This window comes from Sciurus carolinensis, chromosome 6, assembly GCF_902686445.1.
Source record: "Sciurus carolinensis chromosome 6, mSciCar1.2, whole genome shotgun sequence".
Taxonomy (NCBI): domain Eukaryota; kingdom Metazoa; phylum Chordata; class Mammalia; order Rodentia; family Sciuridae; genus Sciurus; species Sciurus carolinensis.
This window is the reverse complement of record NC_062218.1, coordinates 27,622,535-27,643,872: the sequence shown is the minus strand read 5'-3', so window position 1 is coordinate 27,643,872 and position 21,338 is coordinate 27,622,535. Positions and strand designations below refer to the sequence as shown.

The window sequence follows — 21,338 nt, the reverse complement described above, 5'->3', positions numbered from 1 at the left end:
TTCTAGCACCGCACTGCTCAGTGGGACTCCCTTACTCCAGCAACAGGTAGTGGTGCCAACTGTCTCCTGCATCCTCTGACCACAGACAAACGAAGCCTGTCTGGCCAAATGTAACTTCAGAAGTCACTGGCTTACCACAGTAGTTCATGAACTTGTCATCGATCCCTATTTCATCCAGTAGTCTCACTCTGGACTCCACGGTTTTTGGTATGCTGCCCCTGACCTCTGGAACACCTTTCTCTTCCCCATTCAGAAACACCATCCCCTGGCCTTTAAAATCTCTCATAACTCCACCACTTCCAAAAAGCCATCCTTGGGAATCGATGTGACCACCAAGATGGCAGTTTTCAACACTTCTAATATAGGAGACTCCCTGGCCTAGCAGATACCACCAAAAACAACTAATTCAGGATGGCTGATTAGTTGTCCTGGCTTGCTGTGTCTCCCAAGCCAGCATCCCAGACAGCCTGTGGCTCCCTCCCTGGGCCTCATGGCACAGCTGAGACACAGAAGAGGACAGTGGCTTGACCTGTTTCTTTCCGTGGAAGAGACATCATGGTTCCTGTGTTCTGGCAGATGAGAGTGCTTCTCCCTCCCCTGGCATAGAAAAGCTGTGGACCCCTTTCCAACGAGCAACAGGGTCTGTAATTGGAGTCCATAAAGAAGAAACTCACTTATTTGGTTTGAATCCAAATTAGTAACCACCTCTCTACCTCCATTACCAGTTTATGCCATAATTCTTCCCCCTTTCACTCTCCTCTTTTGTTAAACAGAACCTATGTGGTTCATAGCAGGTGTGACAATACTATTTTGCTCCTTTTAATTTTAAAATGCTTTTAGGAGTAGGACCTGTGATAAGAAACTTGCAAAACTATGTTCACATAGGTATATAAATGACCTAAATGTTTATTCTGGCAGAGGAATTAAAGACAATTTTCATCAAGAGCACTCACTTACCCATTTCATAACCTCCCCTCACCCAACATGCATACAGCTAGTTAAAAATATATAAGATAAAACATATATCCAATATAAGTGGCTCCAGAGGGTAGAAATGACAGTCTGTAATATATCTCTTTAACTATTCCAGTAAAAAACCAGATCTCCTTCACTTTCATCCAATAACATGATTTTCTCCCTATAAATGAAAGTAGAAATTTTAAGGGGAATGTTCAAAGAAATCAGTGCCAAGTTTCCTTGCCTTGGGATTTCGTGATCAACTAATGAAGGGGTTCAAAGGAATATAAAGGGAGATGCAAGTATCGAGAGGCAAACGTTATCAGTTTTAATTGTACAAGTGTCAGTATTAAATTTAGTTGCCTATAGCAAAAGCAATGTTCAGTTAAAAATAAAATTAGTGTCTGAAGTTTATTAGGCTCAGGCTGGTACTGGCCCAAAACAAACAGGCTAACTTAAATATAACAACATTAAATATATTTCCAACTGCCTTCTTACAATTCCACATGGGTATTTAATTCACACCTCAGTACAGTCAAAACAAAACTCTTCCCCTCCTACTCCTGGCTTTCTCATCTCAATGGGAACAGAACTGTCATCTACTCAGGCTCCAGAGGCTATGCAAGCCAAAAGCTCATGTGCAATCTTTCATTCCTTCTATTTCATTTCCAACATCATAGCCACGTGAGAGATCTGTAGGTTCCATTCCCAAAATAGATCTGCTTCTGCTCATCCTCCCCATAAGCACCCTTACCAAAGCCGTCAGCATTTTCAGCTTGGGTGACCAGGACAGCTTCCGATCTGGTCTCCCGTTTTATTCTTCACCTCCTGTAATGCACTATTCACCATTAAATACCCAAGGTGAGTGATTAGGAAGCACAGGACATGATGTGCTCTGCCTAAATGCTCCAATGGCTGAAGTGACTCCCCACAGCCTGAGAGTAAGGTCCAGACTCTGGGATGGCACATGGGAACTTTGTGAGCCAACCCTGTCCACTCTTGGAATCATCTCCTGGCACTTGGTTTCTTCGCTCCTCGCGCACCCTTGTTGTTCCTGTCTTAGGGCTGCTGCCTTTGCGGGTTCTTCCCTGGGAACATTCTGACCCATGATTTCACAGGGCTGCCCTCTCCAGACACTCAGGCTCAGCTCAAACACTGCCTCTGTAAGGAGGTCCTCCTTTGCTGACACCCAATATCAACTCTACCAAAGACACGCCCAGCCATCTTCCACTTCACCCTGGTTTAGTTCATTCATACTACTTGTCCCCTTTGGACATCCTGATTTGTTTGCATATGTGTTGTTGACAGTCCCTTCTATGGTATAAATACCATGGGACAGGGAACCTTGTCTACCTCATTTAGCAGTGAAACCAGATTTTCACTTTCATTCAATAGCAGGATTTTCTTCCCATAACTGAAAGTAGAAATTTTAAGGGGAATGTTTGAAGAAGTCAACACAAGCTTCTCTGTTATCAGTGTAACTGATAAGAAAGCTAGTTATCAGTAAAACTGAAAACTCTCTGCCCTCTAGAACAGAGTCCCTCACATAATAACAATATTGCACAAATATGATGGAATAAACAAAAAAAGAACATTTATCCACTAATCTTATGATTCTTTGGATAATTGAGACTAAGAGGCTCAACCAGATGTGAGACCTGTGTGTTTGCCAATATTCAATGTGTGAACACCGATCCAGTTGTAGAGACAACTGAGTTCTGAAATAGACCATGTCTAGACAGATGGTTTGGGCACTTGTTTTCTCTTACGTTGGTTTAAAGGGCAATGGGACTTTGTCAGCCTATTGAGAAAAAGCCAAACCACGAAAATCGGGATGCTGTGGACTTCTGAACTACGTTGTCAGTGCCACCTCTCCGGCACACTGCCAATTACTGTGTCAGTTTACACGTGCATCACATCACTGAAGCCAATGCAGGGATTTATTTACTAAAATAGGGGCCGAACATTAAAGGGAGTTGTCTTACAGCATTTAAATGATCTCATTTCTGTTGGAACCAAAAATAACATTTTACAACAGCATCTTTGTCCCAAATGTGAGAAGACACATCATCCCACTTGAATTTCACTGCAGTAAATGCTCTGGCTCTTGTTGCAAACCTACTCTGACATGGTTTACTTTGCCCTTCTTATTAGAAAGCTCAGTAAGAAATGAAAAAAAAGTGCGATCTTAATGTCAGAGTTGGAAGTCCCTTAGTCATCAGACCCACATGCTCAATTTACAGGTGAGAAAACAGAAACCCAGAGAAAGGGGATGGCAGCCTAAACGCCACACGGTGGGGATGGAAGAACCAGGCTGGAACCCCTTGTCCTATCTCCTAGGCATAGTGCTTGTGGGCAGTTTCATAAATAAAGATTTACAGAGCATCTGCAAGTGCAAGGCCCTGAGCCGGGACTCGTGTCAGACAAATAAGGCCCAACCATAAGTCTCCTGGGGACACAATGAGCCAGATGATAACTGCATTACATGGGATTTGTGCACCAATGAAGACAGCGGGGGAGGGGGGGTTTCAGGATCCCAGAGAGGAGGGGTCTAAAGATGGAGCAGGTGGCAGGAATGTCACAAAGATCTCCCAGGGAAGAGCACCTTGATGCTTGGTTTCCAGGAAAGGGAGACGCTAAACTACAGAGGGGAGGCGGGGTGGGTGACTGGGCAGAGACAGCAGCATCCACGAGGGGTCAGTGGCGAAAGTGAACTCAGCCTCTGATGGACCCTGCCCTGAGAGGAAGCCCCCAGTGAGAAACTGAATATCCTGGACAGCTTTAGGATAGGCACTGGCCATCAGAAGGACCAAGTCATGAGGAGGATGAAATTTCAGCCTGGCCCCCATCCTCTAGGGAGGAAGAAAGGACTGGAGTTGAAGAGTGGATGGCACCAATGTGGTGAAGCTTCCATAAAAATTCCTCAAGTGTGGGGTTTGGAGAGCTTCTGGGTTGGGTAACGCATCCATGTGCCAGAAGGGGGGCCTCCTCTGCAGATATAGAAGCTCCTGTGCTGGGCACCCTTGTGGACCTCATCTGTGTACCTCTTCAGCCAACTGTGTAGCTACATCCTTTATCATATCCTTTAGTTGAGCAGGGATCAGACAAGGAAGGGTCTCTGATGACATGCCAAGGTGTCTGGACGTTATCCTGAAGGGAAAGTGGACTTACCCAAAGGGTTTAAGCTACAGTGTATGTGTGTATGTGTGCCTGAGCAAGAGTCATGAGACCGGCTCTTTGGAATTGTCCCTCTGGCTGCAGGGGGACAGTAGATGAAAGGGAGGGAGTGGGGCAGTGAGGTGGCAGGATTCTACTGAACCTCCTAGGTGAGCAATGAAGGCAGCGCAGCCTTGACCCAGCAGCCTGGGAGTGGGGAAGAGCAGTGGCCAGAGCTACACAATCTTAAGGGGAACTAGAGTTGACAGACTTGGTGACAGACTGGATGTGGTATAAGGGAAAGGGCAGGGTTTCAGAGGACTCCAGGATGACCAGGAAGGCTTTCCCAGGAGATTCAGTGACAAACTGTGGAAAAACCTGAACAAACAAGGTCACTCCAGTTGAATTTCATGTGGTTCTGGCTTGGGCAACTTTGTGGATGGTGAGACCTGGAACATCCGGATGGGTTTGATGGTGCAGAAAGTGGATGCTTTGAACTTAAGGCATGACGTGGAACATTTAAGGTGGACACATCCTGTAGGCAGTTGGCATAAAGCTTGTAGGTTCTGGAGACAAGTGAAAGCTCAGATGTGGACTTAGGGAATATGACCAGGCAGGACAATGTAAGATCACAGAGTGACCCTGAAGACTTCCTAGAAGAGGATCATCCTCACGCTGCCTGTTTGATGCAAACAACTAGAGGATGTTCTGAGTGTGATTTGCCTTTCTAGCTTTCCAACCTGCAGTCTGCCCGAGGTCTCTGACGAAGCACCTACGGAGCAGACATAGCAGAAAGGTCTGCTACTCTACAGGGTGATTATGCTTTCTGGGTAAGGTCTCAAATGTACCCCAGACACACATCTGTCAGTCAAGAATAAACTTGCCTGGCAAATAGTGGGTTTTTTCCCTTTCGTTATGATGAGACTGTTTGGTTGTATACATTTTCAGCACACAGCACTATAAAAATACACCTCCTATGTAAACAGACTTGAGAAATCTGTCATCTTGAATAATGAATGATCTTTGCTAAAAAGGAGGTAAGGAACTTTGAGTTCATTTCTAAAATTGCTGGTCGATGTCCTAGGAAATCCTTATGTTTGAGAAGCTGGACCCAACTTTTGTATTTTCATAAATTAATCTGCTTGTACATGTATCACTGTGTGTTAATATTTTACGCAAACGTACCATTTTTACAAAAGAAAATATTTGTTAAAAGGAAATATGTTCCCTAAATTGCTCTGTGAAGAGAGAATAGACCAGGAAAACAAAGACGGGATTTATTTTAATGGAATATTTTCTTAGAAAAAATAAGTCTATGAAAAAGAAGTACCTGGCAAACAAAATTGGTCTGAATGAGCACTATAGGCCTTTTCTGTAATTTATTAAGTCTTTGTAGATATATTAAATCATTAATAATGCAGAAACGGAACAATGCTGACACATTTAATCTCCCATTTTTCAAATGGAATGGAATTTTTCCCCCCAAAGACTTAAGAGGTAAATAGCTAATTTGTTTTCCTGGAAATTCCATTTTAGCATGACCTTGATCTCAACTATCCTAGAGTAAAAATAAAAATCCACTCCAGTCCAGGGACCAAAGCAATCTTTTATGAAGGGAGACTGGTTCCAATTTGGGTGCCACGAGGACATGGAGAAGGCTGTGAAGAGCTCTTTGCTAACTCCATCAATCCTGAGCAAAGGGGTCTAATGAAGACACTTTTGGGGCTGAAAACTGTGCTAAAACATGGGCACCTGAGAAGGAGTGTGGGCATTCCTACCTACCAAGACCAAAAGTCTAACCCAGGGCCGATATTCAGTTTATGGTATATGGACAGGTACAAAGAATGCAAGTTCCAAATGGCCAGACTCTCCTTTCTATAGGAATGTGGCTCAAATCTTGGACATTTTTCACCCTTTCATTTATACCTTCTGGGTCATTTGACCTCGAGCACAAAACTCAGGCAAACATGTAAAGAAAAATGAAATTATTGGCATCTGCTGGTAAATGGAGACATCATGTTAAGTGAAATAAGCCAAAAAAAAAAAAAAAGCTCAAATATTCTGATATGTGGATGCTAACACACAATAAGGGGGTCAAGAGACTAGAAGTATGTGGGAAGTTGTCCTTATTTAGCAGAATCAGACTAGGTTGAGCCATGGGATGCAGAGGCCTGACTTCTAGGAACTGCAGGGAAGTATGTGGTACTGCATGGGAGTGGTTCCCTGTCTCCTTCTGGAATTTTCCCCCAAGAGAATGGCTTCCCTAACTCCATCCTATCCTGTCCATCACAGAAGAAGCTCCTCCCAGTCCTCGCCCCCTTTACCTGTATATCATAAATAAAGGAGAGTTGGGCGAGTTGTTGTTGTAAGAGGCCGCAGCAGGTATGGCCAGACCCGTCACACTCCCTCTCATATAAAAAGAGTATTGGCTTTTGTGTGTTTATTGAGTAGATAAGTTTTTTGAGTAATAGATAGAAAAACTGCCAATATTCCTCCGGCAGTTAACACTTTTCTCCTCCACGCAGGATGTGGCAGAGAGGACCCCCACAGAAGTATTTTAGATTAGACAAAAAGGAATGAAGGGAAGGGTGGGGGATGAGAATAGGAAAGACAGTAGAATGAACTGGACATTTCTTTCCTGGGTTCATATATGAATACATGACCAGCATAACTCCATACCAGGTACAACCACAGGAATGGGAAGTTATACTTCATGTATGTAAAATATGTCAAAATACATTCTACTGTCATGTATAACTAATAATAAAAAAAATTTAAAAATCAGGCAAAGGAACTCTGACATGTATGTAATCTTCAGACAGCCAAATCTAGAAATTCAATTCTGATATTATTTTTAATTAAGATGAGCAGAGGATAGGTACTTTTAAAAGTTTGGTGGTATTTTTAATTTTTTCTTTTACAATCATTCCAAACTACTTCCATGTGTCCTAGGCCAAATCAAAGCCTGTTCTTTGGACCATGTGAGATTTGACCTCTTTGGGGCCCAAACCTTCAAAATGATTAGGTAAGGAACACTCCCTACTTTCTATTTTTCACCTTAGACTTTCTGTGTATTTGCAATCCAATCATTATGAGAAAAAACATATAAGATCGAGTACTCCCTGAGAAGGAACACATAATATTTTCATTGATTTTATTTGGGGGGGGGAGTCCCATAAAATTGGTAGAAAAATCACTGATAAAGATGTCATTTTTCTTCTCATTTGCTTACGATCCCATCCATAAATAATGCCTTCTCTGGTTTTATATGAGGATCATCCAGCTCCTCAAATGAAGGAAAATTATCCCTTGAGAGAGGCATTATTTTGATTCAATCTGTCATATAGATGGGCTGAAATTATAGAAATAATTGCATCAAACAGCCTTTTGAGAAAGTATTTTTACTCCCAGGGTATCACTTTCTTAATGCAAAACTGAACATGATTCTTCTATGTCCATTTTTTATCCTTCCAACTTTTCTATCTCTAGAAGTTGTCTCCTGAGTAAAGAAGACACCAACCAGCACCCACCTAGGAAGCTATTGCTTCATTTAGGACCCATCGAAACATCGGCTAGAGGATTCTTGGGACTGACATCTTTACTCTAGGGAAATGTAATTGCTATGAAACAATGTTGGTTAAGATGGAGACAATCAAGGTGAGAGGCTCACCTATCACCTGTTGCAATATTCACAACTGTTCTGCTTTAAGGGAAGACCAACCTTGACCATCACAGATGAATATCACAATATCAGAGATTTCTGTCAAACTTCCAGTTTTACTGGAATTTATCAATGCATGATCCCATGAAAATACCACTGGTTCTGAATTGTTAAAAATAAAGGCAGCTGCTTCCCTTCTTGTTGGCTACCCTTCCTGTGTAAGATTGAAGATGGGATGTTTGTGTTCTCAGCTACCACCAGGAATTCTTGGCCCTGGAGTAGCAATTTCACTGTGACAGTAGTGATAAATAATGATGCAGCTCAAGACTCACATTTTACCAGAGAAGACTTGAATTTTCCACTTATGATCACTTGACTAGCTCTTTATTTAAGTGGGATAAAACGACTTGAACCTTTTCTTTGTTGCTGTTGTTATGTGCTCTGATCATTTATCTTGATAAATGTGTTGGTTTCCAAGTGCAAGGTCATCTTAGACATATTTTCTGTACTTTAAAAGCAACTGAAAAGAAACAAAACAAAACATTTTTTTAAAATTTAGGTTCTACAACCAAACTGAACCTTACCCGAGCCAGGCAATCACTTGACTGGAAGTCGGTCTTCCCGGCTTTTGAGAAGCGGCGTTTGTCATTGCCTGTGGTCAGAGGAGCATCTGTCTTTGGAGTTGTGTTCTCTGTTCCTCTGTCCACTTCTGCTCTTTCGAGATGGGGTCCAGCCACCTCGCCGAGAGAATGTGGGCCGTTTTCTAGCTCATCGGCATGCCCGTTTCCAAGTTCAGGGTCGGCGCCGTTCTCCAGCTCAGTGCTGGGGTCATCGGCCAACTCGCAGCTGGCGCCGCTCCTGGATTCCTCGGGGGCCTTGCTGGGGGGAGGTCTGGAAATGACCCCAAACTTTCTTGCTCTTTTCCCCTTTTTTGAATTTCGGTCACCCAGCTCCAAGGTCGGTGTCTCTCCTGGTTCAGAGCCGTTGCCACCGTTGCCATTATAAGTAGAGTGGGCTTTGTGCTTGAAGCGCCGCAGCATGATCAGGTAGATGAAGCCGCCATTCCAGCACTGCTCAGCCAGGTAGCTGCAAAAACAGAGGTGCCGTTAGAGCCGCCCGACCCTTCTTAACATGCGGTGTGGACCGGCCTTTGCAGGACCTGGAGATGAAAAACCTGGCCCATGGACCGAGGTACTTTTGAGCTTTCTAGAGAGCTCGACGCGAACTCAACTCACTTTTTAAGTCTATAATTTTGATAAAATGATCCCTAAGCCCCCAGATAAACAACAACAAAAACCCCACATGAACTAGAAAGTACTAATTCAAGTCCCCTAGCATTAGGAGCCAGAGGAGGGTTTTTCTACCAACAGAGCCAATCGTAACATATTAAAAAAATTTTATAAAGTTTTTTTTTCAGTACTGGTGATTGAACCCAGGGCCACGGGCAAGATAAGCAAGTGCTCTGTCACTGAACTATACCCCTGGCCACTGAAACAAAATAGAATTCTTTTAGGAGGAATAACTTTATTTTATTCTATAGTATAGTAGGATAATTGTGGTTGCAACATTTAATTGTATATTTCTAAATAGGTGGTTGAAAAGCTTTTGAATGTTCCCAACACACAGGAGTGACAAATGTCTATGGTGATAGATATGCCCACTATCTTGATCATTACACAATGTGAAAATATATTGAAATGTCACATTTCATCACGTAATTGACACGCATAATATACTTATATGTCAATTAACAGTAAAAATATTTTTAAAAACTTCAAATGTTCTCTAGCACAATAAGGTATCTATGATTAATAAAAAAAAGGGGGTGAATGAAAAATTAAAAAAAATTTTTTTCTCTACTCCCTCAAGAACATCTTGCATTGAGATTAAACTAGACTTCCATCCTATATTGCTGAAGGAATGATATTATGAGTCCCCAGGGTAAAGAACAGAGACCATGGATTGGGGCAAATATGAAGTTTTGTTTCTGGGATCAAAAAGATTAACTGCACATTAGGAGCTTCTGCCCTACAGCAATTGGTTCCCAAGCAAAGGGTGTTGACAACCAAGTCTTTCACAAATCTGACCTGCTTCTAGTCTTCCTATGCCTCCAAAGGCAGGCCTGGGGCTATGCTGCCTATCTCTTCAATAAGCAAGAAATAGAACCTTTCCGAGTGTACCAAAAAGATACAGTACTGGGTAGGGGCAGACCAATATTAAGATGCAACTGGCTAAATTAGCAGTAGCAGCCAGATGCTGAGTATCAAGTTCATTTCTTAGTATGGTCCTAATTTGGGATGTTCAGAGCACACAAGGACTCTCATGCCCAACCTGAGCATCACTTTAAGAGAATTCCTGAACAAAGTGAAAAGCACATAGAAGACAAAGAAACCTGCTGGAAACTGTGTCAACCAGGAGGAGTCAGGGGAATAAGGAACACTCAGCATGGAGAAGACAGCGTCAGCGTCAGTTGCTTGTTAATATATTTGAAGATAGGCAAATATCGAGAAAAAGGAAGAAATACAAATGAAATATGTATGAAAGTATGATATGCAATAATGCTCCAGAGCTTAAAGAAGATGAAGAAAACAGAACACTGAATAAAGTGAGTAACTAGCTGCATTCAGGATTCCAGATCACTGAAGCTTCAATAAAGAAAATACCTGCTCCAGTCAGGAAACTAGGCTGGGCCCGACCCTCCACGCATGCCACGCGAGATCAAGAAGCACAAATCCTTGCAGAACCCAGGGAAATGCCTTCACCACTGGAATCTCACTGGTTTCCAAACAAAGAGTGTCAATAACCAAATCCTCCAAATCCGTCACAGTTTGGACCTGCTTCTAGTCTTCCTACGCCTACAAAGAGAAGGCCTGAATCTTCAGTAAGTGAGAGACAGGCAAGGGAAGCAGGCCAGCTGCTCCCCAGCCCCCAGGCACGATACTGATGCTAAAGAAATGAGGACTGCAGGTAAACAGACATTAAGATGCTCTTCTGTGATCTTGTCACCAGGGAAAATCAGATCTGAGAGCTGGGGCAGTCAGCATGTGGGAAACAGGCCAGGTCATGGAGGTCCTCTCTCATCTCCCCATGAGTTTCCCTCAGGTAGTAGGCAACGGGAGGGGGATAAGAGGTGACAGCTGGGTTTGAAATGCCCTGGATTCTGGCCCAAAGGCACATATTCCCCATGCCTAATGGTCGGATTAGTGTAATGACAGTGACTGACTAAAGAAGAGGATATTTCTCAATTTTTGTCATGGAGTAAAATTAACAAGAGAGAAAGTTCTTCAAACATCAACTAAACCTAATAAAAACTTTCTTTGATCCTGAGCTATAAACCATGGTAGTGAAGCCACACATAAAAACAAGAAGACAAAAGACACTGTGCAGATCTCAGGTGATTCTGTAAAAGGCGGGAGGATGAGTAGGCATGAAGATCAACCATTAGAGGCTAGAACATACCAATTAAACCTGGTTCTCAGCACAATTGCCCTAAATGTTTAGATTTCATTTCTTTGGATTGTGTGTGTTTTTTCTCTGACTGGAAAAAACTCTTGTAAAGGTATAAAACCCTAAAATTAGGTAGCCAGGTTGTGAGGGTTTCTCTGTGCTGATCACTGCCATTTAAAACAATACACATGTTCAGTTGTTATGAAAAACTGGCTGGGGTAGTAAAAACAGGAGCAGGTGAAGAGTTGGATACCTGAACTGTCATCCTGGCTTTGGCCCAATCATTTAAAAGAATGGCAAATATACAGCATTTCCCCCAACTGATGAATGAATAAATAAATTGTGGCATATTACTTGGTAATAAAAAGAAATGAATTATAAGCTATGACATAGGAGAGACTTAGAAACATTATGCTAAGTGAAAGGAGTCAGACCACAGAAGGCCACATGTTACATGATTTCTTTACATAATAAATCCAGAATAGGTAAATGCATGAAGACTGAAAGAGGAGTGATTTCAGGAGCTAGGGGAGAGGAGGATTGGGACTAACTGCTAATAGGTAGATAATTTGGCGGTGGGGATGGAAATGTTCTGGAATTACACATTGGTGAAGGTTGCTTAACAGTACTTATTCTAAAACTTACTGAGTTGAACACTTTAATATAGTGAATTTTATGTTATAGAAATAGTGTTCGCTTTCAGTTACTCTCACAAATGCCTGAGATAATCAGCTTATGAAGAGAAGAGGTTTATTTTGGCTCACAGGTTTGGAGGTTTCGACCACCTGATGGTTTTGGGCCTGTGGTGAGACCACACATCATGGTGGCAGTGTGTGGCAAAACCATTCACCTCATGAATAGGACACCAAAGAGAGAGGAGGAAGGGGCTGGAGTCTCAATAGCTTATTCAAGGGCACGCGCCCAATGGCCAGAAGACCTCCCGCCCATTTCCAAACTTCTTAAAGGTTCTGCCACCTTCCAGTAGTGCCACAGTCTAAGGACCAGAGCTTTAATGCAGGGCCTTTGAGGGACACTTATTCAAACCATGGCAAGAATTATGTCTTGGTTTTTAAAAAGTGGCAAGTTTTGAGTTCATTCTTTGAGTAGGTGCTTGATGGACGGTTCCCTAAGAACCATCTTAGAAGAGACTGCAGCTTAGAATTATGAATTAACTTGTCCCAAGTGCACAGAGTTACTAAACGGCAGGTCTAATTCTATGCAATTCCAAAGCCCATACTATTCCTGCTGTGTGAGTCTGCTCTCTGTTGTTCTCACCCCTGTGCTTTGGTTTCCTCATCTATAAAGCGAGGTGTTTTATAGGTCATCTCCATGTTGTGTTCACATTCTAATAATTGTGAATGCAAGTTTCTTAGGCAGAGTTCTGGGGATAAGAGGAGCATGTCACCCCAATGGGACTGATGAAGTGATAAGGACAAAACACAAATGAAACCAAAATGTCCATTCTATTTTGTTGTCCTAGGCTGTGCTTGGATAAGTGTTCCCCAAAGGCCTATGTGCTAAAGACTTGGTCACCAGCCTGTGGCACTACTGGGAGCGGTTAGAACCCTTAGGAGGTTGGGCCCAGTGGAAGGAAGTTAGGTCATTGGGGGCATGCCCTTGAAGGGCATGTTGGGACTCCACCCTGTCCTTTCTCTCTTCTTGCTTCCCTGCCCCATGAGGTGACTGAACTTTCTTTACTGCAAGTTCCTGCCATGATGTCGTGTGTTGCCACAGGCCCAAAGGCAATGGTGCCAGGCAACCATGGATGAAAATCTGATCCAAAATAAACGTTTCCTCTTTTTAAGTTGATTATCTCAGGCATTTGTTACAGCAACAGAAAGCTGACTAATACAGGTCTCTTGGATACTTACCATCAAATGGAAAAGGATTTAGTACAGAATCAATTAATTTATAATTGATTTTTGAAATCTGCCTTTTATACAAAAAAAAAAAAAAAAACCTGAACAATTTGATGTATTATTTGCAGAGAAATTTTCTTTGGTACCAGAAAGCCTGGATGATTGACTTGGAGTACAAGATTTTAAATATGTATACTCATGGGAGTGCCAAAAATCTTTGAAGGTGTCTATGACTGAGACAATATTGTACTTCTACAGGGTTCATACTTGGCAAACCCACAGAGCCAAGAAGAGTTTATCTTTAGTTCAGTACCATCTCCCTCTCTTCTCCTAGCTTCCTAGCAATAAATAAGGTCCCGACACCTTAAAGGAACTGCATGACAAGTTATTTTATTCCTTCCTGGATTGGAATTTTCTGAGGTCATTCCAAAGACAAAGGGTAATGAATGAATTATGGACACTATAGGAAAATGGAGAGAAAGAGATTTTTGTGTAGAGTAATTTTCTTAGAATTATTCACATTACTTTAAACCTATTTGCCTCATAATCTGTATCTCTCTGCATTCAAATTATTTACCTAACTTTTCCAGTACCATCTGGCTAGTTATATACCCAAGTCCCATTTTTTTCCTATTCAGAATTCTTATTCAGTATTAGAATCTTTACATTAAATTATAAAGTCAGTATGTCACAGTTGGTATTCTGTTGCTAGAACAGGATATATGAGACTGGGAAATTTATAAAGAAAAGAGGCTCATTTTGGTTCATGGTTCAAGAAGCTGGGAAGCCCAAGATTGGGTGACCACATCTGGTGAGGACCTTGCGCTGCTTTATCTCATGGTGGAAAACAGAAGGGAAAGTGGGTGCCCGTGGAAGAGCAAGAACACAAAGGGTGGACTCACTTTATAACAGTCAGCTCTCAAGGTACAAAATCTAGTCCCATGAAAATGAGAACTCACTCAGATGAAAAAGGCATGAATCCACTCAGGAGGGCTCCTCCTCCATGTCCCAAATGTCCTCCTATTAGGCCCATCTCTCCACACTGTTGATGGGGGACACCATCTCAACACAAGGTTTGGTGGGGAAAAACCACACTCAAAGCATAACAGAGTACTTGGAAAAGATGATAATTTTCCAAATCATGATTTAGAAAAATAGGAGGTTTCCTTTTTATAAAAACAATTAGCTTTTTTAAAGCTTCTCCATTGTAGAATTTGTGTCGGTGTTGAGAGTATTAGGAATTAAATCTAGTGGGGCTCTCCTACCACTGAGCTAAAATTCTATCCCTTTTAAAATTAAAAAAAAAAAAAAATGTTTTGAGAGCTTTTGCTAAGTTGCCCAGGCTGGCTTCCAACTTGCAATCCTCCTGTACTGTCCTTCTAAGTAGCTGGGACTATACAGGTGTGTGCCACAGAACCCAGCTAATTTTTTTTTCCTCCAAAATTTGAGATTGTCCTCTGGCAAGTGACATTATTAATTCAATTAAAATTTAGTTGATTTTAACCTTCCTAAGATGGCCTTAAGATGAAGAAAGACCAACATATTATTCTAGAACCTTTCATTTGAAACTAGGTGTAGTTCTTTATTTCCCTTGGCCTTTTCTGAACTCATCTCCTCCCTCTCCCAGCCCCAAAAAGCCTTATCTGAAGGAAAGTTTGGAGTTTCTCTTCTGTTCCTTGCTACTGTTGTAATTCTGGAGTCTGCATCCTCTAGGCTTGGAAGGATTAGGAAGGAGTTGGCAGGTAAGGCTGGATGTCTGGAGAAGCTGGAAGGATAAAGATATCTGAGTCTGAAGAACAATAAAAGCAAGGAAATAGAAGATAAGAGAGGGCGAATGCAGAAAGATATTAGAAAGCCAAAGACACACATCACTTATCTATGTCCTGATTCTATCAAAACAGGGCTTGAGGCAGCTGTACAATTTTGATATTTTGATGGTTCTGCCAAAATCCTTGGAAGGAACAGTTTCCAGGTGCCTCTGAAGATGATCTTGGGCATTCAGCCAACCACTGCTGACGACTGGCTCACAGTATAACCTCGCAGAGGGGTGCTGCCAAGCTGAACCAGGGGTGTATATGTGTGTGGGATTCAAAGCAACTTGAATTGCCACCCTGGGCACTGGCCTGCAACATAATGCCATAAAAATACTGTATAACTCAAGAACACATAAAATCATTCTGGAACTCAGACTTTTCACCAAAGCAGACACTCATACTTCATTTGAGTAGGTCAGGCCTTTAGTCCAGATAACCAGAGAATAAACACTGACTGCAGGAGGGTGTTTATAGATGAGTTATCATGACAGGGTAGGAGTTTTATAGAACAGGACCAAGAGCTGCCCTCTCTAACACGCAGGACCAATGAGGTCAATTATTCCTCCCCATGATTTTTTCTCCCGTATTAAGTAATGATAAGCTGAAAAGCTGTTTGAAAAGCTGCTAGGCCTAATGACTCCAGAGGACTGTGAATCTGTAGGTTCCCAAAGAACAATGGGTTGAAAAGAAGTGTTAAATATATAGAGACTAATTTCCTAGTGAAGGCTTGGTTGGGAAACAGAGGGAGGCAAGGTTGGACATCTTCCTAAAAGGAGATGGGATCTGGTTGCCTGAGGTCAGTCTCTCTCAGGCACTGCCTCCCAGCAATTTGGAGATAGTCCTCACAGATTCCATGACTTTCCCTAATAAGAGTCATATTCTCCTTGGGGAACTCTGAAGGTGGATTTTTTTTTCCTAAATATTGTGCTGACAAGAGTGACAATCCTTGATGTGCTCCTAAACCCCTCTCTGAAGTGAAATCAATCTACTGATTTGCTGTTCTGGAAAGGGAGAAAGTCTTGACTAGGTACAGGAAGATGGGTTCAGGCACCAAGAGGTTCTGAAAGTAGGTCTCAGCCTAGACTTAGAAGTCAACATGACTACAACACTGTATTCCAAGTATGAGTTGAATGAACAGATTGAGGAAGCCAATTTCCATGACCTCACTTCTTCTATTGAGCATAAATGGTCAGGCTCACCAACTCTTTCCTTCTTTCTCTTATCTGGAATTGAGAAGGGAAAATGAATAAATGAGTATGTTCTCTTTGTTATGGAATGTATGGATTTAATTAATTTTATCATAAAATTTGGATAGGGGAACACAAGTTGAGAGTAATGAATCAGAGTATTTAGAGAAATTTTGGTTCTGATCTATGATACAATCTTAGCCATTCAAAACTCAAACTACTAAATTATCAGACCGGTAACCATTGCCATAGTTTAGCAGTGAAATGTAAATCATACCTATCTGTACACCAGGACAGAGGTCCATGTTATCCTCAAGGAATGAGGACTTAGGAACTGGTGCTAATACTCTGACCATAGTGGTCTCCTATCATCCAGGGTGGCTACGTTCCAAGAACCCCAGTGAATGTATGATTAAAGGATGGTAATGAATAAATACTCTGTTTTTTACCTACATATACATATTCACTTTTTCACTTAAAGGAAATTCCAGCATCACTACTCTGATGCTTGGGGACCATTATTAAGTAAAATAGGGGTTCCTTGAAACAATTACTACTATACCACAATAGATCATCTAAAAACCAAGATGGTTAACAAGCAACAAGTGGGTAGTATATACAACATGGCTACACCAGATAAAGGGATGATTCACGTCTCGGGAGAGGCAGAGTGGGATGGTGCCTGATTTCATCATGTCACTCAGAATTGAGTGCAATTTAAAATGTATGAATTATTTATTTCTGGATTTTTTCCCACTTAATAGTCTCAGTCTGATGTTGACTGTGGGTAAGTGAAACTTCAGAAAATGAGACTGAGCATAAAGGGGGAGATGACAGTACTGCTTTTTTTTTCTGAGAATAATGAATTATTTTTCATCTCTGATCCAAGAGTTTCATATCTCTGACAGTGTCCATGAAATAATAGCAGGCTAACCTGGTAGCTTAGCAGTAGTGTAAAATCATAGCTCTTGACATATAGTAGGATAATACACGGAATAACTCAGTTTAAAATTGGTCTTGTTCTCCAATATCAAACTTAAAAAAGGAGTTTTAAGTGTTATTCTTGATGCCAGTAACTACAAATGTAAATCAAGATGCATCTTGAACCATGCCAATGTTGGCATAAAGTTTTCTTTTAGAGTCAAAGAGGGGTAGAATTATACCAAGGAGAGTAAGGAAGAAGGTAGATATTTTGTCTTGTGAGTCCACAACTCTCTGATTAAATTCAGGGTGTCAGCCTCTAAGATGATGGCTATATTTGTGTCTTTCAGCATTGAACAAATACCTTCTGTCCTTTTCCTGCTTAAGCCCTGTCTCCTGTAACCACTGGGCTACTAGCTGTGATGGCTGTTCTGTGCTGAAGCAGAGCTGGTTCTCTTTCTATTTCCTGCTAAGAGCTTCTGGACATAAAAGGGTAGAGGTGGGGACACCACAGAGAAACACTAGATAAAAAGTAGCTAAATCACAGGATCAATTATTTTGATTTCCATACAACAAAGTGTCACTGATTTTCATATTTATCTTGAAAGCTCACATCTCAAACTAACAAGGTTGACTTCAATTCACAGCCCTTATGGCAAATTTAACACTAGACTGCATCGCACATTTACAATACCAATAAAACTTCACAGGAAGGAAACAGAAGTATGGTCCTTTCTATCATCTATCAGTAGGCTTACATAAAGATTGTTTTCCTCAAAGGTTTTCATGCACCTCATTTCTGCATGAATCAATAAAAGTTTTCTAAAGAACTTATATACCTGGTGGAAATAGAAATTCACAAGCAGAAATAAATAGAATATTCCTACTCGACAACAAGAACTGATCTTCTAAAATATACTATGGAGATACTGACCCTACAGAGAATCTCTAGGCTTCTAGTTGCAATGGATTGCATTTTATTATTAGATAACTATGAGCAGGTCAGTGTTTCTTATAATCATATGGGGCCAGCCTGTGATCTGTATGGAATCAAATTAGAACTGCAGTCACATAGCTCTGCCAACTGATCCTGTTGATACTGTTCATATTTTCCTAGTTTAGAAGGTTGGGGCAGATTTTACTGAAATGCCATAAAGTCAGAATTTGCTGTACACGAAGGAATCAATCTCACCTCATCAGGGAATTGATGAGCATCAGACAATGCACCTGTGAATGCTTTTTACTTTTTTTTCTTCTTGTACCCAGAGCTATTTCTTTTTCCATTTATAAAATTACTACTTACTCATTCTAGACTTACTCATTGGTTCATTCAATCATTAAATAGTTATTTCCTATGTGCCAGGCATGCTTCTAGGTACCTGGGAGTAGAGCATTGAATAAAATAAAGATTCCTGTTTTTGTGGAGCTTACTATCTAGCAGGTAAACAAATAACAAATAATAGACCTATTGAAATGTGTGTCCAACTATATAGTATGTTAGAAGGTGAGACGTGCTATGGAAAATAGAAGACAGCATGAAAAAGCAGCTTAAGTATGCTAAGGGTTGGAAAGGCCAGGATGAATTTTATATTCTGTGGTTAAGTGAGTCCCATTGGGAGAACTCCATTGAGCAAAGACTTGAATAAGGTTGAAGAGTTGGCCATCCAGTGCCTGGGAGAAGAATTTTCCAGACATAGGGAATAGCCAGTGCCCACCAGGTCAATTGAAAGCATGCTTAGAGTGTTGGAGAAACAGCAAGGAGGGATTTGTGGATAGAAAGGAGTGAGGAAGAAACAGATGAGATAGGAGAGGCAACAGAGATCAGCTCCTACAAAACCTTGTATGTTTCCAGAAAGACTTCTGTGGCAAAAGGGAGCTGTTGAATTTTGGGGCTTATCAACAATTCTCTCTTCTCCCTCATCTGTTATTAAGAGAAAAAAAGTGAATAAATGAGTATGTTCTCTTTGTTATAAAAATGTGTGGATTTAATTAATTTTATTATAAAAATTTGGACAGGGAAACACAAGTTGAGAGTAATGAGTCAGGGTACTGGAGAAAGTTTGATTCTGATCTATGACATGACCTTAGCTGGCAGCAATTCCTGTGTTGTCTCACCTATGTTGTTGCCCTTGGCCTGCCTTGCAAGAGACAACTGTCAACGGTCAAGGATAAGAAGCCAGATTGTGTATCCAGATTTAGGGGCATCAAGCCCTAAACAATGTGCTCAAGACAACCCAAGGACTGAATTCCACATTGCCCTGGCTGCATCTCCCAAGTTTCCCCACGAGGAAGCTGCTAGAAGCTAGGAGAGTTAGAACATACACTCTCCCTTTTGGTCTCCCTTCCGGTCTCCCTTTCCTCAAGCAGCCAAAGGTTCACAACCTGTGGGGAATCCTGATCCTGACACAGTGCACCATTCAAAAGGAGTGGGCCACCCCCTCTTGTAGGGGTGATGCTACAAGAAGGGAGACTCCTGTGGGTCCATGAATCTCAGGAGGCGCAGGATGCTTCTCACACACTCACTCAGACATTGACGGAATGTCTGTACCCTCCAGTTTCCCGCCCTTTCAAGTGGATCCAGCTCCATCTTGAAACAATTTCCCCAGCTCGCCTCAATTCTTCCAGGGTCCGTTCCATTGGCTTGGCTGGATCCTGCCCCCGCCTTGCGCCAAGCCTGGTTTCACTTATGTCAAAACAGCTTCCATCAAAATAGTGGTCCTCTTTTCCAAATTGCTCTTAGTGTTTTGAAATCGGCAGAGAAAAGACACTGAAGAAATGGCAAGATGAATCTCCCCAGCAATATGTTCTGGCTAATGTCATGTACTATATTATTCTACTGAGGAATTTTTAAAAATCTGACTTCTTTCTTTCTTTCTTTCTTCTTTGGCAGGTATGGCTGGGCTGGAGGGGTCTCATAACCTGCTACAGTTCATGCAGAATAAGTTCTGTAACCCTCCACCCCCAGGAAAGGGTGCAATGTAGAAGTTGGAGAAAATGTTGGATATTTTCCCAATTATTTGTCCCTCTTCACGATTCTTTAGGAATGCCTCTTTTTTGGTTTAGAGGAATTTCATTATTAGGAAGCCAAATCAATACAACACTAGCCTAGAAAAGCAGATAAAGCAAGACTTCAGAAATGTGGACAGAACAACTTTTTAAATTTTGGCTGCCAATCTGGGCACTCTTCCTGTGTCTGTTGACCAGTTGTAACTGTGCCATGGTTGAATATCTTCGAATTCTCTGAGCCCCCTAGTTCTTAGTTCTTAGGAAAATGCAGAAGCATTTTCATTTCTCTATTAGAAATTTTATATGACTGCAGATGAAGCATTAAAAATTAAAAAAAATAATAATTGATGTGTAAGCACAAACACTGAAACTGGAGAGTTTCCTTTTAATGGCGAGTTTATAGAAGTACCCCAAATGAATGTGAATTTTATAATAGACAAGGGGGATGGGTACTGATACTGATTAAGTTGTAACTATATGCTAAATATTTTGTTAAGTGCATGCACATATCTCATTTCAACCCCAAACAGCCCAATTAAAGTAGACATTATGATCCATGTTTCAGAGATGCCAAAGTTCATAAAACTGGTTAGGGTGGAACTACGATTCAAATCTTTATCTGATTGCACACAAAGCTTGGAGGTGACCTTGGGATTCAAGGCAAAGGCTCATCCTATTGTTCATTATACCAGGTTTGGATAAAGCCTGTACCTTCTGATAGCCTAAAAGGCCTCCATTCACATTAGCATCATAAGGAATTTCATTTCAGTGGTATGTTAACACCCAAAATATACCTTGAACCCATAAAATAAGGGTCTCAGGGAAAACAAGAGGTATTTTCAGGTAGGTCCATATGGTGGGAGGAGGTAAAGTGGTTGCTCAGGGCGGAAGTGGTCAACTGCTCCATTCCATCTTTCAATAAAGAGACTATATCAGTCCCCAAGCATGCTAGAAAAAATGGAGGCAATGTTACTGGAGACCTTGGCAAGAGGCCCAACTCTGGAGATCCAAATGAGGCAGGTCTAGCCACTCGCCCCAAAAACCAAATGGAAAAAACAAAGGTGAAAAGCAGGAAAGGTCTTTGGGGGTATTAATAGGGGCTTTCAGATTATATAGACAAGGAGATCAGAGTATGCATAGGCAAGCAGTCTTGGTCAAACTGTGGTCTGGTTGACCATTATCTTGGGATTGGTCAGGTGGCGGTGGGGGTGGCAGGGGCTTATTGGTGATAAGAAAGACAGGAAAAGAAAGTTGCTGTTGCCTGGGGGTGGGGTTGTTTTGACACAAACATCAGTGTTTTTAGAAGAAGCAACTTCTAAGTCTTTTTTCT

General features: G+C 41.5%; 1 protein-coding gene across 10 annotated transcripts in view; it reads right to left on the bottom strand.

Annotated features, from left to right (window-relative positions):
- The window catches only part of Pdzd2 (PDZ domain containing 2), a 362,396-nt gene that overhangs the window by 90,024 nt on the left and 251,034 nt on the right, over positions 1 to 21,338 (bottom strand). For all 10 annotated transcript variants that reach the window (XM_047555256.1, XM_047555263.1, XM_047555261.1 and 7 more), the window contains one exon: positions 8,359 to 8,860. In XM_047555256.1, the coding sequence (XP_047411212.1) occupies positions 8,359 to 8,860 (502 nt within the window). The remainder of the gene's footprint in view (positions 1 to 8,358; positions 8,861 to 21,338) is intronic.